We start from the raw sequence: 26807 nt of genomic DNA, 5'->3' as shown, positions 1-26807 counted from the left end.
TTCTATGGTACATCCCACCAGTTTTCAACAGTCAGAGCCTCTAGCAACCTTGATAGAGCATTTGATTCCCTGTCACAATTAAGCTTGAGCAGTTTGATATTCACCACACTGCAGGAACACCATTGACTCTTGTTTTGCCTACATCTCATGTCACCAGTCAAAGAAAAATACATTTAAAAAGTCTTCTTACAGTGTCACAGCAGTCTGAATAGTTTCTCCGGGTCACCAAGAAAACAGTGGTTTCTGGATGGAAACCTACCAGCCAGATCCCCTTTGAGATCCTTGCTGATGCAAGGAAAAGAATTTTCCTGCTATAGTGCTGTCTTTCTGCTCCTCTTGTTATGAACTGTCATCAGTCTTCCCCTTGCCTCCCCTTTCCCACTCTCCGTGAGCTTTCCTGCTTGTGACATGCTTCATGAAGCTTTAATTAGCTTTTAGTCCTTTGGCAACTCGTTCCTCCGAGTTTCACTGAGCAAGCCCTGGGTGACCTGCCCTGACCTTGTAGCTGAACTGAGGCTGGACTGGATGACACTCTGGGGTCCCTTCAACCTGAATTATCCTATGGGCCTGTGCCCTCACACGCAACCAGGCTGGTGTGGCAGAGTGTGAAACAAGATTATGACTTTGATCAGGTGACAGAGGAGACCGCAGCAATAAGTGACGCTGTGTCTGGGCACTGTACTCCCACTTTGCTGCACTGAAACCTGCCAGCTGGGGCTCAGGGGACAAGCCCCCATGCCACGTCCCAGGCAGGATTGTTATCCCAGCTGATTTATCCTCTCCAGGCTATAATCCACTCCAGGCTGTGGCAGGCAGGCCTAGGTGAACAACCCCCCATGTGGCACAGCAGCACCCTGGGGAGGGTAACCTGCCAGGTTACCTCAGTTTTCCTCACCTCCTGCCCAGCAGGGAACCCTTGTGACCACCCTTGTAAAGCATCTTTTCTCAGCAGCTGGGTGGCTGAAGTTGGAATTGCCAGAGGTTCTCAGTCGGCAAGGGCTACGTCTGTCTGCCAAAAATACAACCTCTTTTATTGCCCTAACGAGGGAAATGAAAGCATTACCAGCATTAAAACACAGATCTCCATGAACAAAGCATTAGCTTGCAGCCACAATTGCCAGACATTTGGGATTGTCCTCCCCATGAATGAATGCTCATTACGAAGCAGAAACTCCAGACAGCCGCACAGGGACCTCTCAGGCTGCCTGTCCTGTGGCACTGGGAGAACACCCTGCCTCCTGCACAGACACCTTCTACCACCTCATCTCCCCTGCACTTGTGGGAGAAGATGGCCTGCCATCAGAAAGTTAGGATCATCACTAATTCACCCCAGGGACTTCCAAAGTCATTTAACCCCAACACCCTGATCTGAGAAGGGGTCACGGCGCTACTCCTGAGTTTCTGTTTGCTGGCATTTAGAAATCAATTAACAGCTTCAGGCTGAAGCGCTGGGTGCACAAAGTAGCACATGTAGGCATTGCCACACATAGTACAGGAAAATTAATTTTGTTCCCAGCCTTAGCTTTGACCTTTCAACACCACTGAGATGGCTGCATTTCATTAACAATTATGAGCATCTCATTCAGTTTGAACACTGACACAGTATATAAATTCTGTGTGCTAAGCAAAATCCACAGTGATATAGCTGGGGCTGGTGGCAGGCTAGTTCATCCCCACAGTGCGGGTTTTTCAACAGATTCTCTAGGAATTTAAAGCATCTTTGGTGTAATCTCCCACTCTTTCTCAGTGAGTGGGACACACTGAGGTGCCTTAAATCCACATATGAAATAAGCTTTCATTTTTTCAAGTACTGTGAGGAAAATCTTTAAGGCTTTTGCAACCAACAGGAGGCAATATATATGGAAACCTCATTAAAAACTATTGGAGATAGTGAGACATAGATTAAGAACAAAGCTTGTCTAAGAAAATTAGAATGGCATTAAGAAAAAATTCAGGCAAAAGTACAATCAGATAGTGAAATACACAATAGGAACCCCTAAAAGTCCACTGTTGCTAGTGCTCATGAGCCAAATGGATTGAAGAAACACATGGTTAAAGTGGGCTTTCCTATTTAAGCCTGTAATTAGAGTGGTGGTGTAGAAGATGCAAGGGAGGTCCACCATTGTAAAAAACTATTTAGTCTTTACTAAAATACATCTTTTAACTAATGAGAAAAAGCTAAAAACCCCCCAAAAGAAACAAAGAGTGACTTGGGGTTTTGGGGGAATTTAAGTTAAAGTTATGAACTCAGTACGTCTACAAATACCCAATTAACCTGAATATTTTGGCTTTTTAATACTGTGAAGTTTTCCTTCCACATCCTCATTTCTCTGCTTGGTTTGACATGAAAAAAATCAGGTCATGGCAACCCCGGAAGACAAAAGTAACGAGAAAACTAATGAAATCACAGCATCACCATAATCAGGAGTAAAAGTTAAATAACAGGAAGAGACTTTTAGTTAAACTGTATCAGTTTTGCATTTTTAAAAATAAACCTATTTAAAGTCAATGACTATTTAACATTTGGAAAGACAATAGCATCTGTTCAAAGTTCAGCACTGGGACTTTAAAAATTTGTTTATCCATTTGAATTCTTGAAACAGCAAGGAGTCATTAATGTATATTTAATTTGTCAGATGAGGAAAGAAAAGATGAACCAAGCATTCTCTGAAACTCCATAGTATTCTCCTAAAATCTGAGGAAATATCCAGAGATACATTCCCTGAGAACAACAGATAAAGTGGTCGGGGTGAACATTTCAAATGAAAAGGTAGAAAAAAGGAGGTACAATTTGAAATAAAGTTTCTGCTGGGTCACCTTCACAGGGAATTTTAAACTCAGTGAAAATCTCTAGAATGACCAAATTAACTTTTTAATTTAAAAGTCTCTCTTCACACCATGTGCAGAGCTGCTCGAAAATTTTCCCCTCTGAATTTTCTCATTAAATGATTTTAAATCTCTGATTGAAGATTAAAAACCGATACTGACTTCTGAGTATGCAACCATCACCTCATTACTACAAGGGCTACTGTAGAGCCAGAGAGAACAGAATTAAATTGTCTGTTTTACTTCTGTTCTTTCCCCCAAAGTCTTCCAGGACTACACTTTCATTGCCTTTTAATGAATATGTTTTCACAAACATTAAACAATTTTTGTTCTCTTTTCAAAGGAGAAGGTGACAATACACTGGGAATAGGATGAGACAGTGTGACTTCCATCTCCACTTACATTGTATTGGCAGATTATAGCACCTGGCATCACACTTCTACTTCACCTGTCTGTTGGTTTTCTGAGTTAAACAGACCAAGATTTAAGCCTTTTTTTCCCCCACCCATCCTGAAACAAAGTTTCCTCATGATCCCTTCTTTGAAGAACAAAAGTAGTAGAGAGGGAAGCACATTTCAAGATCATTCTTTCTAAAAATCTTCAATATTGCAAGGGAATTTACCAGACCTTTAGATGGGATGATCTTGAAATATCCCCCTCATCACATACAGCTGTTAACATCAACCATCAATTTAACAAAGTATCCTGGGAAACTAAAAGGTACCACCTATAAAATTCCATTTCAACAAAAGTCCACATCATGGCTGAGAAAAAAATATCTGCTTTCAGCTTTCACAAGAGAAATCTTGATGGTACAAACTCCAAAACAATTTTTGTTTTACCTTTCATTTGTTGCTGTGGACAGTGACAGCAAGAGTTTTTAAAAGTAACTCTCAGGTTTTTAAAAAATTCATGGTTGGCAGCAATAGTCCATCTCCCTTGACTACCAAAAGAAAAAACATCCTCTCTCTGATTTCTACTTATTAAGTCAGGAATTTAGCAGGAATTCACAGACAGCCTGAGTGGACATTACTTAGATAATTAGTGATGAATTTTAGAATTATGAGATTTTTGAAATAAAATCAATATAAACTAGAACCATGACAATATAAATTCCCACCCCATGCTATATGGAAAACAGTATGCAGTTAACTAAGACTCTAGGTTTAATTTTGATTTCTAACTTTTTTGTAAAACTTAAAACTAGAGTCAGAATAAGGGACATTCAGTAGGAACAGCAACCTATATCCAGCAAGTTCATGGGATTTCTAAAAAAGTCTCGTGTAAATTGGCACACTGGATGAAAAATTTTGTACAGAGATTACAGCACAAATTAGGCTGAAAGGAATGTGGCTGGGGAGGTCATGTAGTCTGTGCTCCTGCACAAAGCAGCTCTGGTTCATCCAGCTTTGTTTTGAGTACTTCCAGGCATAAAGATTCTGCACCTCACTTGGGCAAACTGTTCCGATATGTGACCATTTTCACAGTAAAGGGAAAAAATAAACCCAAAAAACCAAAGAAGTAAATTCATATAGGTGACTGGAATTTCCCATGTTCCAACTTGTACCCATTGCAACTCCAAAAAGAAGCTGGCTCCATCTTATCACATAATTGCAGTCCCTGCCATCAAAATTTAATATCATGTCTCCTGCTTAAATACAGCCATCTTTATGTTACCTTGAAATGAAATTCATGTGAGAAAGCAGAGCTACAGAATAATCTCTGTTTTCCATGTTCACAGTGTACAGGAATACTTGTCAGAGGACAATTAGCTACAGGTTTAATTTGTAGCACAGAAGCTTTAGATGGCATGTTAAGAAAAGGGGTTTTTAATTACAAGGTCTGTGAAATTGGTAGAACAGTTGTCTGATGAGGTTGGAGAGATCTTAAGAGATCTCCATCCCTGGAGGTCTTTGAGAACGAGTCAGACAAACTTTTATCAGGTATGACATAGATACAGAGATCTCACCTTGGGGCACAGGAGCAGACTTGATAATCTCTGCTGTACTTTCTGCCCCTGAGTTTTCTGTGAAGGTTGAGACTGTCTCAGGTTAATTCAGGCTTGAGCCTATGGGCCAAATGATAGAATGCTTGATGCTACTGAAATACTGTAATCTAAATGATACATTTGGTGTATCAAATTTGCACTTACTTTTTGGAACTTTTGGGTTTGCCTCACACAGCCCACATGGTGGTTTCTGTGCTGACATGCTTAAGAATTCCTTCCTAATGGGTTATGGAAGGACGGGCTATTTTCTCTATGCACTGCTACAGGAAAGATACCCAGTGACCATTTAACCCTTTTTCAGGGAGCATTGTTACAATATTCCCTTTGAAAACAAAGTCCTTGTAGCACTACAAGTGAGGTTAATGATATACTAATGTGTACTGGACACCCTGTAGGGCAGACACTTAGCACACTAAACATGAAGTTCAAGAGCTGTTTACATCCATACAACCATCTGTTCAGCAATCACGCTGCTCAAACAGAGCATTTACTCAGAAAGGACACCCTTTACAGCCCTAATTCAAAGAAACAGAAGCAAAGCAAAATCTATCAATAAATATTGGGAGGGGGTGGTGTACTTTCTGCAATCAATTAACAGACACAGCAAGTACATTTCAGTAATATTTTCTTGAAAGTGATCAAGTGGTGACTGATAAAGTCCCCCTTGCCGCACAGAAAAATTAGGCTTAATATTTTCAAAAGGTGCATATTTTAATATCTTTTCCTCCCTTTATGAGCTAAATATTTCATTGTAGGGAAAAAATAACAGGGGTAAAGTACAGAAATGGTTTCTAAAGTGCTCAGAAGAGTCAAAGAACTACCATAGCTCAGCACAATTCCTAGCTCCACTCACCCAGTCAGTTATAATTTAGACATTCGACCTTTGCTGCTAAATCAGAGACTTGCAGCTCCTCTGCTATTTTGCCCCTGGCCTCCTGCTAAGATGGTCAATGAATATACAAAATCACAGCATGGAAGTCTAGCAGAAATAGGATGGCTCATTAACTTGGTGACAGCTAACACAGACACAACATGGTTTCACTTTTAGTTACCATCCACCTGAAATGCTCAGGTAGAAGCACAGCTCAGAGACATGGGCATGCCTGGAAACCTGCCCAAAACTGACCCAAGTATAGATTCAGACATTCTTCACAAAGCCCACTTTCCATAACATTTTTTTTTGTCAGCCTACAGTAACCTTGATGATTGGATGAAAAAAAACCTGAAGCATCTTTTAATAATACAGGTCATACCTTTCATAGAATCATTTAGGCTGGAAAAGACTCTTAAGATTATCCCAATGCCACAATTAAGAAAGCATCAGTTCTCTCCAACTGCTCAAGTGCAGTCTGGTGATCTTTGCAGAAGACAGTTTATTTTGGCCAATGCGGTGTTACCAAATTTCAAGTGTGTACTGGAGACAGCAGTGAGAGGAAGAAACAGAAAAAATATTTTCTGCAGAAAATGTAGCGGGGGGAACATGAGAAAACCAATAATTTCTCTACTTCCTCTGAGTAAGTTTTTACTATTTAGTTGTAATTTCTGTGCACACAAGATAAAAAGTTAGACTGCTCGAAGTACACACTACTATGCATATGAAACTGTTCAAGTGTATCTCAAGGGTTTTGATCAGCTTAAGACAGAGGAAAGTTAGACAGGAAGCTCTCAGTACAGCTGAAGAGCCAGCACATTCTACTAGTATGAAAACCACACCTTCTTCCTAAAGCCTATACAAATACCAGGTATTATTTCGAAGATAATGTCATGGTTTAAGGCTTTTTAACATAGGTCTGAAACAATATAACTAAATAAAAAGTTATGGAAAGACAAAGAGGAGATCAGATACCTGGAAAAAAACTTTACAGCACTAATTTTGGCACCACCTTTTAGTGCAGTGTTATAAAAACACAAGTTCTGAGTAAAAGACTACTGAAACAGATTCAGCAGGAAAGATTCGGAATTGTGGCTTTTTAAATTAAAAAAAAATTAATCAGATTTAGTTTTTGGCAAGAAAGAAATACTCTTAGGTAACTTAAACTTGCTATGCTTGCTTTGTTCCACCTACACATCCTGCTTCTTCCTTGAGACCTAGCCCTATTCATACTTCCTTTTAAGCAACTCCTAGTGCTGAATGCTTCCCTTTCCTCAGTCCTGTCCTGGGGTGGACTCTCCTCCAAAGGAAAATCTGGTTTGGAATTTTTCGTTGATCTGACACAGAAAAATGAGATTTTTTTTTTTAAACTGAGAAAATTTTCTTCTATTATAGTAGATAGAGTCTTCTCTGGTTTATCAGAAACCTTTCTGCCTGCATTCCAAGGCATAACATCAATGATTTATGGTAATAGGAAGCCATGCAGTGGCATTTTCCAGGAGCTCTGAACTGACAGAGTTGGCTTGAATCCACCCGGCTTCTAAACAAACATTGTTTCCCACCTTGCTGTAGACAAACCACAGCCAAAATGGAATTTTATTGAGCAAATAACCCTGTTGGGGACTTTATAGAGGCAACTGCTTAGTCTCCAACTTTGGTGAAGCCCAAACAAATGGTCCCTAGATACTGAGGATGCAACTACACAGGGACTGCGGGCCCTACAGAAGGTGAGCGCTTCCTTGTCCATACACCATGAGTGCTCAATAAATGCAACATGGGATAGAAATCTCAGATTAAGTGTGTTAAGAAGCCTACAAATAAATCTGGCAGACTAGCCAAGCCCCTTTTGGGGAAGCAGCCATGGTATTATCTGCACTGCACTGAGACAACTCAGAAAAGGAACAAAAATTCAAGCAAAATTGCTTAGTGACTGGATCACTAAAACAGCTCAGTGCAGGGCAAGATGTGACAGTAGTTATCACCTGTTCTGTACATAATTATTTATGATATTTGGCTGAATCTAAGCACAACTTTAGAGGTGTGTCTAGTGCCACAGGAGAAAGCCCTGATCACAGAAGAACATGTCCTTTTCTTGCAGTACAACATTTACAGGACAAGACAAGCATGATTAACACGGGTAACTGGTGAGGAGCACCCAACGTACAGACAAATCTCAGCACAAAGATCTTACAGTGCTCTGGCTGGCAACCAGTAGACCTTCAGGCAAGCACAGACTTGCTGGTTAGATATTCATAAATTATACAGAAATGGTACTTTAGAGCAATGCCTGAAAACATGGTTTGATAAAAATATTAGTTTTCTTCTTCACTGGCAAACATGCACTGAAGCCCCAGTTATTTCCTGTAAGTAAATACGTGGACTTTGTTTCAAGAATGTGAAGCACAAATAGTTTTTCTATCTTTAGCATGTCCATTAGAACCCTGGCATAGTGGACCCTAACTCAGACTATGGCAATCAGGTGCCACGCTGCATCCAACATCCAGGGGTGCATCCAACATCAGAACTCTAACAAATAGTCACATGTAGAGGTGGCAGGTTTTACCTAAAATAAATATTAGTCAATAAAAATCTTACCTTCAAAAGTGCAGGCAGAGTTGTGCTTTCCTTTTGGCTGCTCTTTGAATTTATGGCTGTGCTCCCTTTGTTTTCAGAACTGAAAAACAAAAATATTGTGTAACACTGAGTACTTGCATTATTCAAATCCTCTCAAGAGCCAACATATTTAATTTAAACGCAAGAAAGGACAGCAAAACATATTTTCCAAAACTGTGGTATATACTCTGCAGATATTGTAACTGAAAAAACCGAGCCCCAAAAAGCTGAAGACGGAACCATAATGACTTTTTCACCTCACACAGAGGTTTTTGAACTCAAGCACTCAGAAACAGCACACGGCATTTCAGCTCTTCCAGCTGAAAAATAACAAGATTTCCATGCCTGTGTATTAATTTTCACCTGTAATTGAACAATGATCTACCACAGCAGCATTCATTGCCACAGGACCACTTGGCACACCTGCCAGCTCCAAGGCACACCCCATTCTGAGGCCTGTGAGCAAGAGGAATGTACTGCTGGCAGGTGGAATCATCCCAAATCACAGCCACCACATTGAGCAGTTCTTCCCTAAACATGCCCAATGGGCCATGCAAATGCAGAAGGAATTTTAGAAAGCGGACAACAGGTATGTGTTTATTAACAAGGCAATGCCTTCTGTTCCATTTTAAAAGTCAGAAGCCCAAAATCACATGTGTCCTTATGGGAAATTCACCAAATTCATTCAAATTTTCTTGAGAGTTCATCTTTGGAATGAAGGGAACCAACTCCCTGCCCTCAGCCCCAGTTCTTAGAACAATCCTTACACACAATCCAGCAGAGAACATTTTAATAAAAACCTTTATGCTACAACCAATTTAAAAGCTAAAACACTATTAAGGAAAACATTAGGTGATATTAATGACAGATATCAGCTCCTGAACTGTGTAGCATTACATGAAGAAAAATAACTTTGTGCTAACATATCATATGAGTAAGAATTTCAATTCATTCACAATCACTTCAAATATCCTTCACCATTTTAAAACATTTAGCTTTGCTATTGAAAAATGCACAAGTGTGAAGAGATGAACTGAAAGCTCTTTAAATACAAAAAACAATTATTAGCAATTTGGTGAAATTCTGCCAGGATTTGGAGAAGGAATTAAGGTGCTGCTGTACTCCTACTGCTCGACTGTAAACCACAGGTAAGCACATCCCAGTAAGACTCCCTATGAATGCAGATGGTTTTCTTCCTATTGTGGATTAGGCATCTGCATTCCGTATACAGTGATATATACACAAAATGCAAAAGCAAAAGCCACTCTAGCTAAATGTAAGTTTCCTTCTCAGCTGCTCAGAGACATCATTTTCTGAATAAAAATGACAGTAGATCTCTCCTGCTATTAAGTTTTTCAAGATCTTTCGCATCTTTTCAGATGCGTCAAAAGAAAAACTTCTTCCTCCCGTTTAGAGATCATCTCCAAGTTGAAAACCATGTACTTTCACATCACCTTAGGTAATCTCCCTTAATGCATTCATAAACACAAAGATGCTTTTTCAGGGACAGCATCAGACTGAAAGTCTTGGCTGTTCTTTGCCTTCTTGGAAGACAGAGCAGAAGAATTAATATTCTGACTTATTAATTTCTTCTGCTGCTAATGTTTTTCATGAAGGAGACGTCACAATCACTCTGGGCAGTCTGGCACACTAATAAAAGTGTTTCTCTGTACACAACTTATTTTCTCTCTCCTAGTTTTTGTTGTTGGTTTAAAAGAGAACAAACTAAAAACCAAAACACCCTTCTCAGATCTACGTGGCTTTTCCTGATGTTGATACATTTGACATGAACTAAGATTCCCTGGACTTAAGAGTGGAATAAAGAGGGTGATGTCTACCAGACATTCTTCCTAAGTTCAATATATCACTCTTTATGGAACTGGTCTGCAGACCAGAAATGAGATCCTTGCTTTCATTAAGTCCTGCCAGCATACTTTATACCAGTGTTGAATTACTGCATCACTTTGTTTTGCTCATATTCTTCCCTTTATATAATGTGGGTTTTTTTTCCCCAAAACTTTCCTACTTCTTGTTTATATTTGAAATACATGTCTGAATTACTTTCTTCTAGCTAGCCATAGAAATTCCATAGCATACATACCAAAACTGAAAGAATGCAATTCAGCAGATAAGCATCTTAAAATCAACAAGTTAAAAAAAAAAGTATCAAAACTTTCACTATAAAATAACCCTAACTCTGGAAGCATTTCCCCACACCCTTTCATAGTTTATATTCCAGCATTTCTACATTCCTTAACCTTTTGCTTTAGGGTGTAGTTCCTCAAACAAGCTGACTTTGTCAGCAGAACCAGCTTTAGAAATCTCTACTCCTTCCTCCTCAACCTCAGTTATCTCTACATCCTTAATTCAGCCAAGAAGGGCTCTCAGTAGGGCAACACTTTTCTACTAAATCAAGAGGTGGGCAGAAGTTTCCTAGAGTAAAATCCAGCCTGTGATCCAGTTGACAGTGCAGTGATTTCCAACTGCACAGTGAAGAGGCAACAAAAGTCACTCAAGCAGCAACAGGAAGGACAAACCACTGCCCCTCACATCACCACAGAGGCTGCTTGGGGTAAACCTCTTCTCCCCTTAGCCAGGACCCAGTTTTAAATGGATCTCTGAAACTAAATGATCTCAGTTTTACAGCACAAAAGCTTCTTTGCTGCCCAAAGGCCTCATGGGTGGCTTAGGATAAAATGGTTTTGTTTCTCTCAAAGAGGCAAGGTTACCTTTTATAGCCTGAACACCACAGACACAGGGGCTGGGCCACACCAGTGCCTGGGGCTGAAGAACCTGCTGGCTACTGCTCATTTCATTCACACAATGCAACTTAGCAATCCCCACAACAACTCCCTCCAAATTTTAGGGCTTTCCCTCTTATCATCATTGCATCCATGGCATCACTGTGACCTAGGGCTACAGCTGTATTCATCAAGTTTGGCTCCACAAAGTTTTAAGCTTTTCCAGAGCAGTGGAAAAGCTGGAGCATGTTTTTCTGGAGCACTTCACCACAGCAGGTACCACCAATGTTTTCTCCAGCTGAGCACATCTAAAGCTAGGCTTGTGCTTAACCACTCACCTCTCAGGAGAGCATTTCACACTGGTCCAGTCAGGAAGATGAATTAATCTTCAACTTTGTGCTTCACAAACTACTGTTGTTACATTATACACCCAGAAACAGGCCTCTATTAACCCATCAATCGACTCATCTTTGCTTTTAAGAAGAGCAAAATGTGGTCTTAGGAAGAAAGAAAACATCTCTACCAACTTGCTTCCATGGGCTTCTTACCTATCCAGGCAAACACTTACAAATTGTCACAACCACTTGTTAACATATTTAGACAGATACTACTCTAATTTTATAGATTTAAAGGGAGGAAAAAAAAAGGCATGGAAATACTAAATAAAAAGACACAGTCACAATTAATTCTAGAAACTCAAGCCTCTCAGACATGTAATCTACTGCCCTTCTGTTGCTATTTCTGCTAGACATTCCTTTTTCTCTTACATATTAGTGCATCCAACAGAGATGGATTAATCTTTAGCGAAGGTTTAGAGGAAGGTTAGAGGGATTTCTTCTCAACTGTCTTGCTGCTCTTTCTACTGTCTTGCCAGCATGCCTAACCTGATTAGCATCACTCTTATTCTCTAACTAATCAAGATTAAATTTAAGTTACAGAACGGTATCTTTTGTATCTTCTCAAAAAACCTTTCTTTGTGCCATTTTCTATTGCTTTTTGTTCCTCTGCTGCTGCCTCCATTTTGACCTTTCTGTATTACTTGGACAGGTGGTGTCTGAACCAGAAGCAGGTTTATGGTCCAAGTTTTTAATCATTACACTTTGGAAAGAGAGGTTAGAGACTCTTATGAGCAAGACATGTTCAAATTCTGCATTGCTGCTCACACAAAGAGAGATTACATGAGGGATTACAGTCAGCAACAAAAAAAAAAAGCAATTTAATGGAGCATATTTAAGTACACGGCTTTCAAGGTCTTTTGCAACTGCCTCTAAAAACAGAACAAGACAATTACAAACAATCACATCTTCAAAAGGCCCTCACAGCATCTCTGTATGGTGTGAGAAGTCTGCTTCCTCCACCCTTGTCCTTCATAACAATCCCTCAGAACTCACAAATTAAAAGCCCATCCCCTTCTTCCTTTATTAATCCACCCCACCCATGTTATGCACGCAGCAGATTGTGAATGTGTTGTGACAGATAAAAAAAAATAAGCTACAGGAAACATACAAGGAATAAAGCACAAACACACAAGTTTGGATCAGACTGACCACAGGCAGAGTTCTTCAAACTGAAAGTAATTGCTGTGATATTTTAGGTTCCTTTTATGAGCAGAAGGCAGAGACTGCCTGTTGCTGTTTGGGAAGGGGGAAATTAATGGACACTCCCTTAAGGAAATGGGGACAGCTGACGAAAGCTGAACTTCAGTTCAGCACCACCACATCACTTGTGGATGCTGACAAGTGGATTTACTTCTCCCAGGGCTTTGAATCAAATCTTTTCCAATGCAGCAGCTCCAGCATTTATGTTTCATGCAGCCCACATGGAACCAGCCAGGTGAGTCCTCCAGCCTTTTGCCGTCTCCTCTCTCCTGGGGACAGATGACTCCCCGAGTAGCCAAACCCACCCTGCTACTGCATAAGGCTGGCATTGTTTGCTTTTAACTGGTCCTCTCAGATTAACTCAGGAACCATTTAATGTGAGACTTGTAACGGCAAGAGAATAAGCAATGCCCAACCTCAAAGATGTCTTTTAGGTTTACTTTATTTCAGCATTCCGGGATGTAATGACAGCCCCTGCCTATTCTTTCTCTCTGAACAAACCTAACATCTCTCTCTGGGAAATACACCTCATGTGGTTCTGATGTCATGACTTCTTTCCAATTTTACTTTGTGCCAACAGTTATACGTGCAGTGCTGTACCTTCCAGAAAGATATTTCAATGGAGAAACATTGAAACAAGGATTTCATCACCTAGTACTTTAAAATCCATTTGTGCAAGAGTCTCCCTGAAGAATGTAAATGAGTGGAAATCCACAAGTCTAATAATACCATCAAATATAGATGTGCAAGACCTCAATGAGGTTTCAGCACATTACAGGAATTCTCACACCATATCCACAAACCAGTAGTAGTAATGAAATTTTTATGACAAAACTGCAAAGAGCCATAGGTTGCTTAGTATTGGTTACTTCTTTGTCCCAGTTTCTGAGTGGTAATTAAAAAGGTGACTGCAAAAAAATTCAGACTTTGAAATTAAAATTTACATATATGTATATATCCACCAGCTACCCTGCTTGCCATACAGACCCTTATGATTACTGCAGCTGGCCTCCTGCATAATCTAGATTAGGAAATTTCACCAAGGGAGACCTGCATCAAGCCTTTAACACGTGACAAGAAGTTATGAGCTTTGGTTGAAAAACAACAAACTATGGAAAAATTACCACTTTGGTAAATAAGACCTTTCCATGTAAACTACTACTAAATTCACTACTTATGAGGCTTAACTATTCAAGTCTCATCTCTCAATCAATCTACATCTATGTGGGACAGATTATAAACGTCTCAGATTCAAATAACCTCTTGAAGCCACAGGTCTATAACATCAAGCACTTAAATCTGATTTCCCTTCCAGTTACATTCCTTGAGGCAGAGTCATTCCTCAAACTTTAACATTGTCATTTCTAAACTAAATGCCACTGAGCTACTTCACTTTAGTCTGTGAGGGAGTTTTTCCAGACATCAAATTGTTCTGGACATCTTTTCAGAGCCCTTTTCAGTATGCCAGCATCTTTTTCATAATAAATCATGGACACCGAAACTGGACTTGGTACTGCAGTAACCAAAGCATGCACAGAACACACGTGGTTTGTTGTTTATACACCCGACAATCCTATTTTCTTCTCTGAGCCACCACTTTGGCAGCTCGTCTTTAACTGGCTGCCAACCGTGGCAACTTTGTTTGTTCCCAATGTCATCTACATGGTGATTTCCATACTTTTCACTCAAATCATCTGCAAACTTCACGTGCTACAGTTTTTTCCTCTTTTAAATTATCTGTGAAGATATTAAATGGATTCAAAAATACATCCTTTTCATTTTCATCAAACAGATCAAGTACAAAATGATTTATTACATCTGTTTTTTTTTACAATCCTCTCTATGTTGAGCTTTAGCCTGCTGTTATTGCACTTGCAAATATTTTAAGTGGAGCATCAGTGCAAAGTCTTAAGCATCTAAGGATGGTATTTCAGCAGTTTGTCAAGGAAGCTGTAATCTCATAAACAAAACTGAGCTTGACAATTCCCATCTTTCAGTGATGTTACAATCAATTCCATGTTTATTAACTTCTCAGGTTGCCTGGGAGACTTAGTAAATCAATTTTTCTATCCTTCTTTTTTAATCCAACTAAATAAAATAGACTTTAAAGGGAAACACCTTCCTCTAGGCATTATCATCACACTTGTGAAGCCATTTGTGGGCTGTGCAGCTGTGCAGCTGGAAGAACTATCAGAACCTAATCTAAAAAGTCAATTTTTTAAGTGTCAAACTCCCAGCACGTATCCTGAGGAATATGAGCAAGGGTACAGTAACCATTTGTTAAATCACCTGAAAGGAAAATATTCCTGTAAAGCTCAGTGGCAACAAGATAAGGGGAGATCAACTGGATGAAAAAAATTGGCTGTGCATCAAGTGACAGCTAAAATGTATTAGTATTACACAGAAAATAAAAATGTTAGCATTTTAGAAGAAAAATACCCCAACAAATTAAATGGATTTAAACCTCTTTCCTCTGTTTCTCTCCCCCCAAAACCACAATGCTGCCCTTTTCTGAAAAGCTTTGAAATGAGAAATTTCCAGAAGTTCTCAGCAAGATTCCCAGGCTAACACACATCTTGAGAAACCAAATAGCAGCAGCAGTGACAAAATCTGCCTCTAGTCTCTGGCAAGGCTGTTGGGGCTTGTATTAAGAGAGAGGGAGAATTTTGCACAGAAATTTGAATGTGAAGTTTCTGGCTGCTGCTTCTGTGCTTAAGCTTAGGCCACACACATAAGGGAGATGAACTGAAGACAATAAGACAAATGGTAATTACAAAAACAAGTTATTGAGTTTGAAATTAGGGGGTCAAAGGAAAGCAAAGCTGCTATTTCATTAAAAAAAACATAGAAGGCAAACAGAGGAAAAGGAAAAGAAAGCAGAGAAAGATAAGAAGGAGAAAAGGAGCCAGGAGGAGAAAGCAGGAACTTAGGCAGAACTGTTACAATTGCTGATTAATGTAAGTGTTGAAATACACAAAATGTACTATTTTCAATTAAACTACCCTCATTTCAAAACTGGTTTGATTACAGAGAGCAATAAGCAATTTAGATTGTTTTAACTGAAACAATTTTTCCTCTCAAACCTGTTTCTGCTGCTGATTTACATACTGTTCTTTGCTTGTGCAGCAAAGCTGGGTCAGCTTCACATTCTGCAATAGCAGTGCTGCATTGCATGGTTTATATCAGCTACACAAAGTATGTTAGTACTAAATGAAGACTAAAACAAGCAACCAGAACTATAATGGAAAATAAATACGTCAGAAAAGTCACAGATAGGCCACATTTTACAGTGAAAGTTTACATGAAAAGAATTCATGATGTTACACTGAACATGTACCTTTAAGTTTAAAGGCTAGAACTAAGAGAAATAACTATGATGACCCTTGCTAAATAACTTAATCTGTTTTACATGTGAGGGAACTACACAGCCCTGCAAAGGCAGGAGAAAGAAATAGAAATGTTTCTGAGCAGAGCTTACTCCAGTGTTGGGCAGTGCGATTATACCAGATTACATCAAGGTTTTCCTTCTGGCATCTGTCAGGCATAGTAACCAACACTGCTCTGGAGTCTGCCCCCTGTTTGCCAGTCTGATTGGTTAGACAGTTTACAGCATTTTTATGACATAGATATGTTACTGGTCACCAACACAAACACTTGGTACAAATCAGAAACAGATTTACAAACCATTTATTAAGGTTAAATGTATTGAATTAATGGGGAATAGAACTGTTTGCAAAGGGCATGGTTGCGGTGTGGGGGATTGACAGTGGTACTTACAAAATGGCATAAAAATAGGAGATATTAAAAAAAAAGTAATCCAGGGGAGCTTTAAAGCAGCAGCAACTGTTGTTCTGATAAACACAGCATACCAGAATTTCAAAAAGATTCATTAAGGACAATCACCCCAGAAAAAACAAGCAAGAGAGACTGGTGTCACAAGTAAAGTGCAGCAAGCTCTTCTAGTCAGGCTGGAGGAGAAAACTTTTGGTAGAGGTATAGAGGGCTGCTATTTCAAGAAAATACTCCCCAGAACTCAAGAATGTACTCTCCAGAACTCCCATCTTTGATCACAAAACATATACCAGGAAGCATCCTACAGACACCAAAGTTCACTCTTTTATTTTGAAGGCATACATGTTTCATTCCTACCAAAATAAGTTCTATGCCAAATTTTCAGCCTGTAACTGATGATTAAAATAAAAGTATGTTATCACTGCAGTTCTTCCTGCCTTTTCTGTCCATGTGCTCACAAGAAATAACTTCTTCCTACATTTTTTACCAACACAACACTGTAGGTGAAGTGCAGATCCCCAAGGTGTTTACACACTTAGGTCTCAAGACCTCCTTAAGCAGAAGGAAAAATATTTTATCAGCTTAAGAAGTAGTGGAACATTCAGAAAAACAACATTCTATTTCAAAATAAGGCAAGTAATGAAATCACAATAACAACACTAATGGAGACTATGTCTTGTGTCTGGAAACTGACATGGGAAAGTGAAATGAGTCAGGAAGGCAACATTTCCGACCTTAAGTCTTCAAAAGTGATACTGCAAAGCCAGTTAGAATAGATAAACATTGTACTAAAAATGAAAATTAATATACCAGAAGAACTGAGAACCCTGCCTGAGCAACCCAGGGCTGGGCTACTGTCTGCAAGTATAATAACATATACTAACTGAACTGTATAAAATCCAAAAGCCCCTCAGAAATTAAAAGCAGTAGCTGGGTTTCCACCCTTTCAAGAACTTACAAAAATTAGAAATACGATCCCCACAGCAACACGTATCACAATCTTAATTTTTTTCCACCTGGGAGCCTTTTGTTCACTAGAGGAGAAGTCCAAGGAATTTTGATCTTTGCAAAACTCTTCCTTAAAACCACAGACTTGTAGCTGTTTTGGAAATATTTCTGCATTAACTCTGGCCCTTATGCCAATAACTGGAAAAGGAGAGAATGCTGTTAACACTTAAAATAGTGGAAAAGATGTTGCTTTGTTTCTTCCAAGGAGCTCTTCTATTATAAGTAAAGCTCTAGTAACATTTCCTTCAGGAAATGTTTCTCACACACATGGCCAGCTGCTGGCCCTGCTCCTCCTGGTCTCAGTCCCATGAGACATCCAAGTACGTGTTCTGATCAAGCAGGCAGTCCCACTAGAGTGCACAGAACTATTTACCTGCTTAATTATAGGCAACCCCTCTGCTACCCTGCTGAATTGGGGCCTTTCATACTATTTTGAATTATCCTGCAATGGAAGCCATAATAGAAAAATCTAGGAAGCAAAAAGGAAGAAAGAAACCCCAAATTAACAAATGTACAGAAAATTTTCATAATGCACTTTACTTAGGCAAGTCTAATTTGAATTCTTCTATATAGTTGGAGTAATGCCCTTGCTGGTTCCACAAACCACCATCCCTCATGTAGACTCATAAATAAGCTAAATTTTAACAACAACACGAAGAATCCTGCTCTGGCTTTTGAAAGTAAAAGGTTCTTTATTAGAAAGCAGAGACTGATGTTTCCAGCAGACAATGGATTTCTTCAAAGATGCCAATGGCATGTGAATCAAACCCAGCCAGGAGGCAGCAATTTCAGAGGAACTAGGTTTGAAATTTATTACTCCCTTTTCCATCAATTTCCAGCAGTCCCTCAAATGCAGTTTTCACAACTACAAAAATACATGTTCTTTGTAAACAGGAACAATGACTGGCAGTCCCAAAGGAAGAAAAAGACTCTCTAATCTCTCCTCAGGCAGAATAAACCAAGTTCTTCATCTCTGAAAGCTCTCAGTAAGATACTAATGGATGAATAGAACAACAACCTCAGCCCCCCCAAAAAAATCCCAGCAAACAAATCAGCCCCCCAAAATCCTAAACCAGATAAAAGGTTGCTCCTCCCTGTTTGGTGTCTCTGGTATACTTCAGCAGTGCAGACAAAATATCCTGACAAATCAAACTTGCACTGGTAGTTCTGTGACCAGCCAACAGTGCTTGGAGAGAAAAAGAGATCTGAAACGAACCTGCTAAACACTACACAGAATATCTAATAAAATGCACCCATAGTTCAAAGGACATTTTGATGGTACCTCAGTAAAAAGTGTCACACCCCCCTGAACGGTCACATTTATTCACAAAAGAACAATTACTCAGCCACAGAAGCCACATATTTCTGAAGGAATCCATAGTGTAGACTTACAGTGTAAAAGCTGTTGTCTTCTTCCAGATGGACTAAAAATACATGCATTAGTAAAAAAAAATTAAAAATTATAAGACTCCTCTTAGAATAGTGAAAATGCAATTGGGTTTTGTCACTCAGGGGATTCGGATTGCTCCAGGATAAACACTGTGGTAACCAATAACCAAATGTGTATTATTGAAAATAGCAAATAGTCCAGGATAATGACTGCCTTTGATGGAAGTCAGTGAAAAAGACTTGGGATGAAGAGCACTGAAGCCATTCAAAGCAGCCCCAACTCTGAAGAAGACTCTTAAGCAGCAGGCAAGCACTGGGTGGGAGATGCTTTCCATTTGGCTACATTTTATGTAAAAGCCAAGTGAACTCCTAAGCTATGTGCTGCGCTTTTTGCTGCCACGAAACTTACAACTAACCTGCACAGCTTATTTTTTCCACAAGCAAGCAAGCCAGCCTCCAGCGAGTCTCATGTTCATCAGAGCTACAAATTGCTGTAGGGGCAAGTTATTAACATAAGCTTTTTGTCAAATGAGGTTCTCAGAAGAGTCCAAGACGCTGATTAACAAACTATGTAACTCCCCCCGATCCCCTTCCTCCTATTTTAAACCAGGGTCACGGTAAGTTTGGGTTTTGGTTCTTGTGGTTTTTACAGGTAAATCTGAGCAGGGTCTGGAGCAAGAGGGGAGGTCTGCCCATGGGGGAAGGAAAGCTGGCAGCTTCCAGACACCCACTGCTGCCTAATTTGCAGGAGCAGACAGAGAATGACTTTTGGATGGACAGAGGCTCATTTCTGCATGCTTTTATAACTCAGGAAACCATCACATTCTGCAGAGGCATCAAGTGTGATGCATGTCTCCAGAGGCCAGTGCGGGCACACAGGGTGGATGTGATGATATACTGCTCCCCCTCTACTCAGGTCTTCTACTTTTTTGAAACCTATCAGTAAGTAAAATACCTCCACAGAAAAGTTTTATATACCTATATCAAACTTGGTCTGGCTCCAACATATATCCTACCGATAACCTGAAGGGGATTCCATGCCGCTGCATACATTTCTCCTAGCCCTTTACAAAAGCTGCATTCCCCAGCTCGCCCACACACTCCACACCTTCACAACAAGCACCCAGGGCAGCCCTGGTGCCCCCTCCCCGCACTCCGGCTTTGTTCCATTCTGCTGCCCGGCCGAGCTCGCTGAATAAACGCGAGGAGCGAACCTGCGGCACTCATCCCAGCCCGGCGCTGGCTAATGTATGCAATTACGCTAATCTGCGAACAAGGCTGCCACTGGAAACCAAATACGAGAACGTCAGCATTCCTGACGAACGTGCCACGCTGCAGCCCGGCACAACAAGGAAAAGCTCCTTAACATACCAAATGGGCCTTGGGATGGCGAGGGCTGTCGCTTGCCTGCGCTCCGGGAAGGAGTCACGGCCACCGCCCCGCAGCGAACCTCGTGAGGAACTCAACAACGAGGCCGAGGGGCCAGAGCCTTTGCATATCTGCGCGGGCTACCCCAGCTTCCGAATAAAGAAAAGGCTCCTGGCTGCAGGAAATGAAACTGCGATTGGGATAGAGATTAGACTTGCAGCCCCAAGTTAAGTGGTGTAGGTCTGCCATGAGTGCTACCTACGGATCGGCCATGTAGTGCACAAACCACTCAAGTGGCATCGCTCTCTTCCTCACCGAGGTGGCCGCTAGGCTTTTCTGTTTATCCCAAACCACAGCTGGAGGGAGCTGGCAAGGCGTCATCCGATGAAACCTGTCCCACTGCCTCTCCAGATCCAAACCTTCGCCTTCTCTCATATCTTAACCACCCCCACCAGACAAAACAGCCAGGCTATTCCAGCAATTGTAGAGATGGCCTTGATTCAGCAGCCTGGCTCCCGATTTCTTTTTTCCATGAAATAACAAAGCAACGTTTTCTGCTCCTAAGAGACCAGTGGATTCTTGGTGGTGTACTGGCATGTCAAATGCTTACAGTGGAACAAACCCCGCAAAGTTAAAAATCCTCATGGTGCATTTTTACAAGACTGTTGAAGATGGTCAGTGTAAAAGGACAACAGGCTCTTCTATTTTCCATGATTGCTGAGAATATGCATCTCAATCCTACAGCTTTTCACTGAAAGAACTACTGCGATAGCCACTGTCTATCTGATTAAACAGCATTTACTGTCTGTCAGTTTAAACACAAACCTATGCCCTATATCAAGAATGACTCAGATTAAAACCAACATGTTAAAAGCAAAGAATACTACACCTGAGGAAGTAAGGCCTAGGCAGTTAACACCTTTTCACCACAAAAATATGCTCGTTAACTTGGGCCAACAATGAGGCTGCCTGAGAAACTGAAGAAAACTTATCTGTGCTTCTTTCCTAGTTACAGACAGAAATCAGCCACCAGAATGAAAAAGAAAAAAAAAAAAAAAAAAAAAAAGGAAGAGGAACAAGTACACAAGAAGTTTCCAAACCTTTTCATCTTGTAAAGTCTCCCTGCGCTAAAAAAATTATTAATATTGAAGTTTCCATAAACCACAAATTTTGCATTGAGACTTAAACACATCAGTAATATTTATGTTGCATTAACGCCTCATTTACACCAGTCCAAAAGAAAACTTCCAGCGTGAAAACTGAAAAGGAAAACCAAACAAACAAAGCCCTCAAAGCCCTGCCCTGCTTTCAGTCCCGAGGAAGGGGCTGCGACCCGGGCCACAGGACGCTGACGGCGGCGGAGCCGTGGGGTGCGCGATTCCCAGCAGGTTCCACCGGGGCTCCGCCGAGCCTGGCGGGGCCGGGGGTGCTCGATGCACCTCCCGGGGAGCCCCGGAGTCCCCCTGCCCCAGCGCCCAAGCAGCAGCCGTGCCCGCACGGCAGCGCTGCCCCAGCACAGCCCGCCCTTGCCGGCCGTAGCAGCCGCTGTCAGCCGCGCTCCCGGCCCGCTCCGCAGCTCCCCCGGACCCGCCGCCGCCCCGTCGCCGTCCTCGGAGCCGCCCGCGGGACGCGCGGGCTCCCCACGGGGAACGCTCGCTTCCTCCCGCTGCCCCGCCACCCAGCAGTGTCGCAACACGGCCCGGGGCCCCCCTCAGCCCCGCGCCCCCCGTGGCCTCCGGTGTCCCCCGGCCCCGCAGGTGGCACCGCGCCGCCCCCGAGCCCCGCGTACCTGTTCGCCGCCCCCTCGCCGGGTGGGCTCCTGGAGAAGAAGCGAGAGAAAGTGCTGTGCCAGGAGGGGCCGGCCCGCCGCCGGCTGCCCCCGCCGGACATCGCCGGGACCGGACCGGACCGGACGGGACGGGACGGGACGGGACGGTAGACGCCGTCAGCAGCCGCCCGGCACCGAGTCCCTGCGGCGGCGGCGGCAGGCGGCGAGCGCGTCCCTCCGCCCCGGGGAGGAGCCGCCGCTCCGCGCCCCCGCCCCTGCCCTGCTGCCGGCGGGGCGGGCCGGGAGAGCCGCGCTCGGAGCGGGAGATGGCTGTAGCAGCGGCAGGAGGAGATGGGGGAGCCCCGTCCGCGTCCCTTCAGGCGGGAGGGCCCAGCCCTTGCCCTGCCGAGCGCCCGGGGCCGCTGAGGGAAGCGAGGGCCGCGGAGGGGGAAGGCCCGCCGCCCCCGCGCCGGGAGGGTGGCGCGTTGTATTTGGGTTTGTTGCTTCTTTTTTTTAAGTTAATGGGTCATAATTAGTGTGAACAAAGATAAAAGATCAGAGGTAAAAAAAGCCGAAACAAAACAACAACAAACCTCTGAAGAAAAAGGTTAGGTAGCTTTGAGAACCTACAGTCCTGACTGACTGCAAACGCAGCGCCAGCCTGGTGCTTTGTGAGGGGGGGCAGCTTGGAGATCGATCCTGCACTCGTTTGTCCGTGCAAAGTCAGGAACTGGCCTGGCGCTGTCCTGGGCACAGCGCGGCTGCCACAGCATCTGTGCCTGCTGCTCAGCGCTGTAAACATCGGCATCGAGAGAAGGCACACGGCAGCAGCGGCTGCGGCTTCAGCTCTCCCCTCTCTCTGGTACTGGAGGGTTCATGCTTGCTGACGAAAAGCGGCCTGGAAAAAAGGAGTTCTCCTGTCCTTCAAAAAGTTTACTTCCTAGAAAGGAGTTCAGTTTAGTTTTTTGTTTGGTTTTGGCCTTTTTAATACTAAACCCTTCATTTTGCTCCTTCCAAGAGTTGTGGCCACCCTTGACTTAACATCAAACTATACCTACAGATGACCTTGTCATTGCAACAGCACAGTGACAAATACTACCCTCATTTTATAGATCGAGGTGATGCACAAAACCTTAATGATTCACGGAGTGTGAGTTACTGGTAAAGTAGACCAACCTCGACACAAGGGTTTTAAATTCAGAACCACACTTTCTCATCTTTGTGAGCATCTCTGCTGTTCTTTGTGACTGCCTCCACCTTACACCTTTCTATCAGCTCCCTTTTGCTTTTTGCCATCTCAGAACTGTGGAATGATTGGGAGGGATCTTAGGATGTCACCTGGTCCAATCCCCTACTTAACCAGGACCACCTGGAGCAGATTACCCAGGACTGTGTCCTGATGGCTTTTGAATATCTCCAAGGCCTCTGGGTAACCTGTGCCAGTGATGTCCTCTCTTTTGTAAGGTTTTTTCCATTTCTTCACCTTAATCGATACCCAAACTCTTTCTTAACACTGTGTCATTGTGACAGGCAGATTATGAAGCTGTACTCTAGGCCCATCTGCAGAGCAGCAGCAATTAAACACCCTGAAAAAAACTGTCTGCTTTTCTGTCCTCTTTTTCCTACCTCAGCTATGAACAAATCTTTAAGAAATGTGCAAACAGCTCTGCTTTGTATAGTCCAAGTCTCATATAGCTTTGATGTGGAATTTAAAAACACAGACACAGCTGGATATTGGACATGCACTTAATTTTTTAAGCAGTTGGAATTTAGACTAGCTGGTTGGATCACAGGTTACAAAAAGTAGCTTTCTCACAGAATAGAAACCAGTCACAAACCTTATTCAGGGGACCAGTACTTAGTACACAAGGTTCTGTCCAGTATTCAATGTCCAGACAAGGAGCAGACAGTTCTCTCAGTGATACAGATGCCCCAAGCTTTGCACACAGCCATGAAATGTTTCATTCCAGAACAGTATAGAGGAAAACAAGAAGCCACATTTTTAGTGTACCTACACATAGTCGCCAATTCTCACAGAAATGGCAATGGGGGTTAAAACTGCAAAATGTAACAGCAGTTCCCAATGAAACATTATAAAGGAGACACTCCTTCTGACATTCAAAATAGAAGTAATTAGGCTCCAAAACCAAATTAGAACAGTAGCAATTTATTAGGACTGCACAAACAGGCTGCAGGGAGGCTTAGGCTCTCCCTGTTTATTACTTTTAATTCTTCTTTGCCACACACATCTCACAGCTTCCCTACCTATTGCTTAAGTAAGATCTAATCCCTGAATAGCAAGGTAGCAAACCTGAATATAATAATTAGCATTTATAAAGCATCCGGTGTCTTCAAAGGATTTAAGCATTAATTAATCCTCGTAATCACCTCAGGATGTAGTTAAGCATAATATGGTGAGTGGTTTGCGCACACAGAGGCAGTCAGAACGCCTTGCTGCATCCCAAGGCTGTCCACATGTGCCCAGAGGGGCACCACAGGGCAGCATGAAGCATTACCAGGGCTCTTCTTGTCCAAGAACAAAGAGCCAAGCTAATCAGAAATGCTAATCCCAAACAGTAACATTTTGTGCTCAAATCTGTTCCTCCTTTCTTCACTGCATCTAAAAGCAGAAAATACAGGAATGTACCAAATTACAGTTCTATTGCAGGCAAATAACAAAAATATTAAAACTAATCAATGTAGTAAAACTGTATCAATATAAGAGATGAACATGACACAGGTTAGAGAATCCCTTTCTGGTTTTTTTTCTACCCTGGAGTAATTGAGTATCACATGACCTAAGAGTAAATAGTTTTGACACACTTAAAATAATAAAAGGGGAAATTTAGCCACCTACACTTCCAGCAAGGGGGGAAAGGGAAGCTTTTACCCAAAGCTGCAGTATCTGCCATGTGGCAGGTGGCCTCACACATTAGCACAGCTGCCAGCATTAACAGCAGCACCAACACGTGCAAGCCAAAACAGATGGGGCAAACAGGTTCCTTTCCGCCTCAGATTAAAGTGCTCACATGTGGCCCACATGAGGTAATAAGGCAACACCAAAGGCAGGCAGAAACCATTAAAACACAGTTGCAGAGGGATAGAATTGCACAGAAGAGGAAATGTCAAGCAGGGGCTCTCAGTACTTTTTTTTCAAAATTCATCCTGCCCAGAGTGTCACTTGAATGTCGAGTAAGAGAGGGAGGGGGTGCTGTGCCTATTCCACATCCACTTAATTTTTCTACTGCAATTCTGATTATAATGGTTATGCAGAAGGGAAACCTCCCCCTTCTCCTTGCTGATTTAGAGTGAGCAGATGGTGAAATTTTAATTGTGCTTTTTGTATTTCCTCCTTTTTATGGGTTCTTAAAATCTTGAGTCAAATCTTTTGTTTTGTTTGGATACCAAAAAGGAAAGCGAATTTCCATCATGCTGGTTTAGGAGGAACCCTCCTTTCACACCCTTCTTTTAAAACTTTCCTGGTACATTAAAGTAATAACCAGGGGAGAAATGTCGTCTTAAAACCTCCAAATGAAACATTTTGCCTGCAAGCACATTTCACACAACTATTAAATGAAAACAACATCCTCAAACTGTTTCCATTGCTGGACCACAACAATAAGAAGTGCTCTTGTGTTCTGAGATGTAACTCTGCTATGCAAAAGCAAAGTCAGCTTTCCATTTCATACATGTTAATGCATTTATCTACCAAAATATTTTATAGAGCTGTGCTACTTTTTCTTGTTAATAAGCCCTCCCATTTTCCAGGCTCTTACAGAACATATCTGCAGGTAGATGTGGCAGAAATAGCAACAATCTTAAAAATGAACAGGTCCTTAGCTATCTTTTTCCTTTCCAGTCTATCATCTATTATGGCAAGATTTTAAATAGGTGCCATGAGACCATGAACTAATAAATACATATAAAGGAGTCATGGTGTGTAATATTTCCTAGCCATTTTTCACAATGTTAGTTGTCCAGATGTTGAAGCAAATACAGATGACTTTCAAATCTCTAATCTATACTTTAAAATGAAGGTGACCAACACCTTCACAGAAGGGAAGAGTTGGGTGTTGGCTATGTTATTACACAGATGAAGGATGTTAGCAAGGATTTCTAGGATTATTTTTTATCTAGCCATGACCTCCTGCTGTAAAGTATGTGCTGTGCAGCTTCCAGCAATCCTCATCCTTTAACTGTAAACACACAGTTCCTCCATTTGATTTACTGAAAATGGTTTCAAAGTCAGCCACGTGGTCAGCTGCTCTTGTTCAAATGCCTTCATGTCTGGAGAAGACAGCTGGAAATGACTCATGGGGTTAAACAGCAGCTTCTGAGACCCATAACTGTGTTCTTTATTATTTTGGGTAAGATTCATACACTGTGCCACCTATGATCAAAATTCACTCTAGGAATTAAAATCGTTAAATCATCTTTTTGGAAAGCTTCTCTTGTTTGTTTTCCACTCTATTTGTTTTTCACTTGTAAATTTGTGACATCTACACCTACCCAGTAGCAAAAGTGCTAAAAGGGGAAACTAACTGTGAAGTACAAAATAAGAAACCACCAACCCACCTACAGAATCTTTTTTAAAGCAGACTTTTGCTGCACCTGGGCATGGAACAAAAAGCACTCAGAAGCCTCATACTATGCTGGGATGTATGTATCTAATTCCAAAAGATTTGACAACTTTCAGCTGATTAGCACAGCTTGTCTGGGAGGCTCCCAAGATGTTTCTGACAGCACCTCATATCAATCAAACTTGTGTGAATTGAAAATAAAGATTAAGCTCACTTGTCCTCTTACCAAGTTAATGCCTGCAAAC

At 41.8% G+C, this 26807-nt stretch overlaps 1 protein-coding gene across 1 annotated transcript in view; it reads right to left on the bottom strand.

The window, feature by feature from the left end:
- CRYBG3 (crystallin beta-gamma domain containing 3) overlaps nucleotides 1-22104 on the bottom strand; it is an 80911-nt gene extending 58807 nt beyond the window's left edge. The window contains exons 1-2 of the mRNA XM_066567594.1: nucleotides 22004-22104; nucleotides 8301-8379 (exon numbers count right to left, since the gene is read on the bottom strand). Of these exons, the coding sequence (XP_066423691.1) occupies nucleotides 8301-8379; nucleotides 22004-22104 (180 nt within the window). The remainder of the gene's footprint in view (nucleotides 1-8300; nucleotides 8380-22003) is intronic.
- Nucleotides 22105-26807: the final 4703 nt, after the last annotated feature.

This window comes from Molothrus aeneus, chromosome 2 (assembly GCF_037042795.1).
Source record: "Molothrus aeneus isolate 106 chromosome 2, BPBGC_Maene_1.0, whole genome shotgun sequence".
Lineage (NCBI taxonomy): Eukaryota > Metazoa > Chordata > Aves > Passeriformes > Icteridae > Molothrus > Molothrus aeneus.
This window is presented reverse-complemented; position numbering and strand designations above follow the sequence as displayed.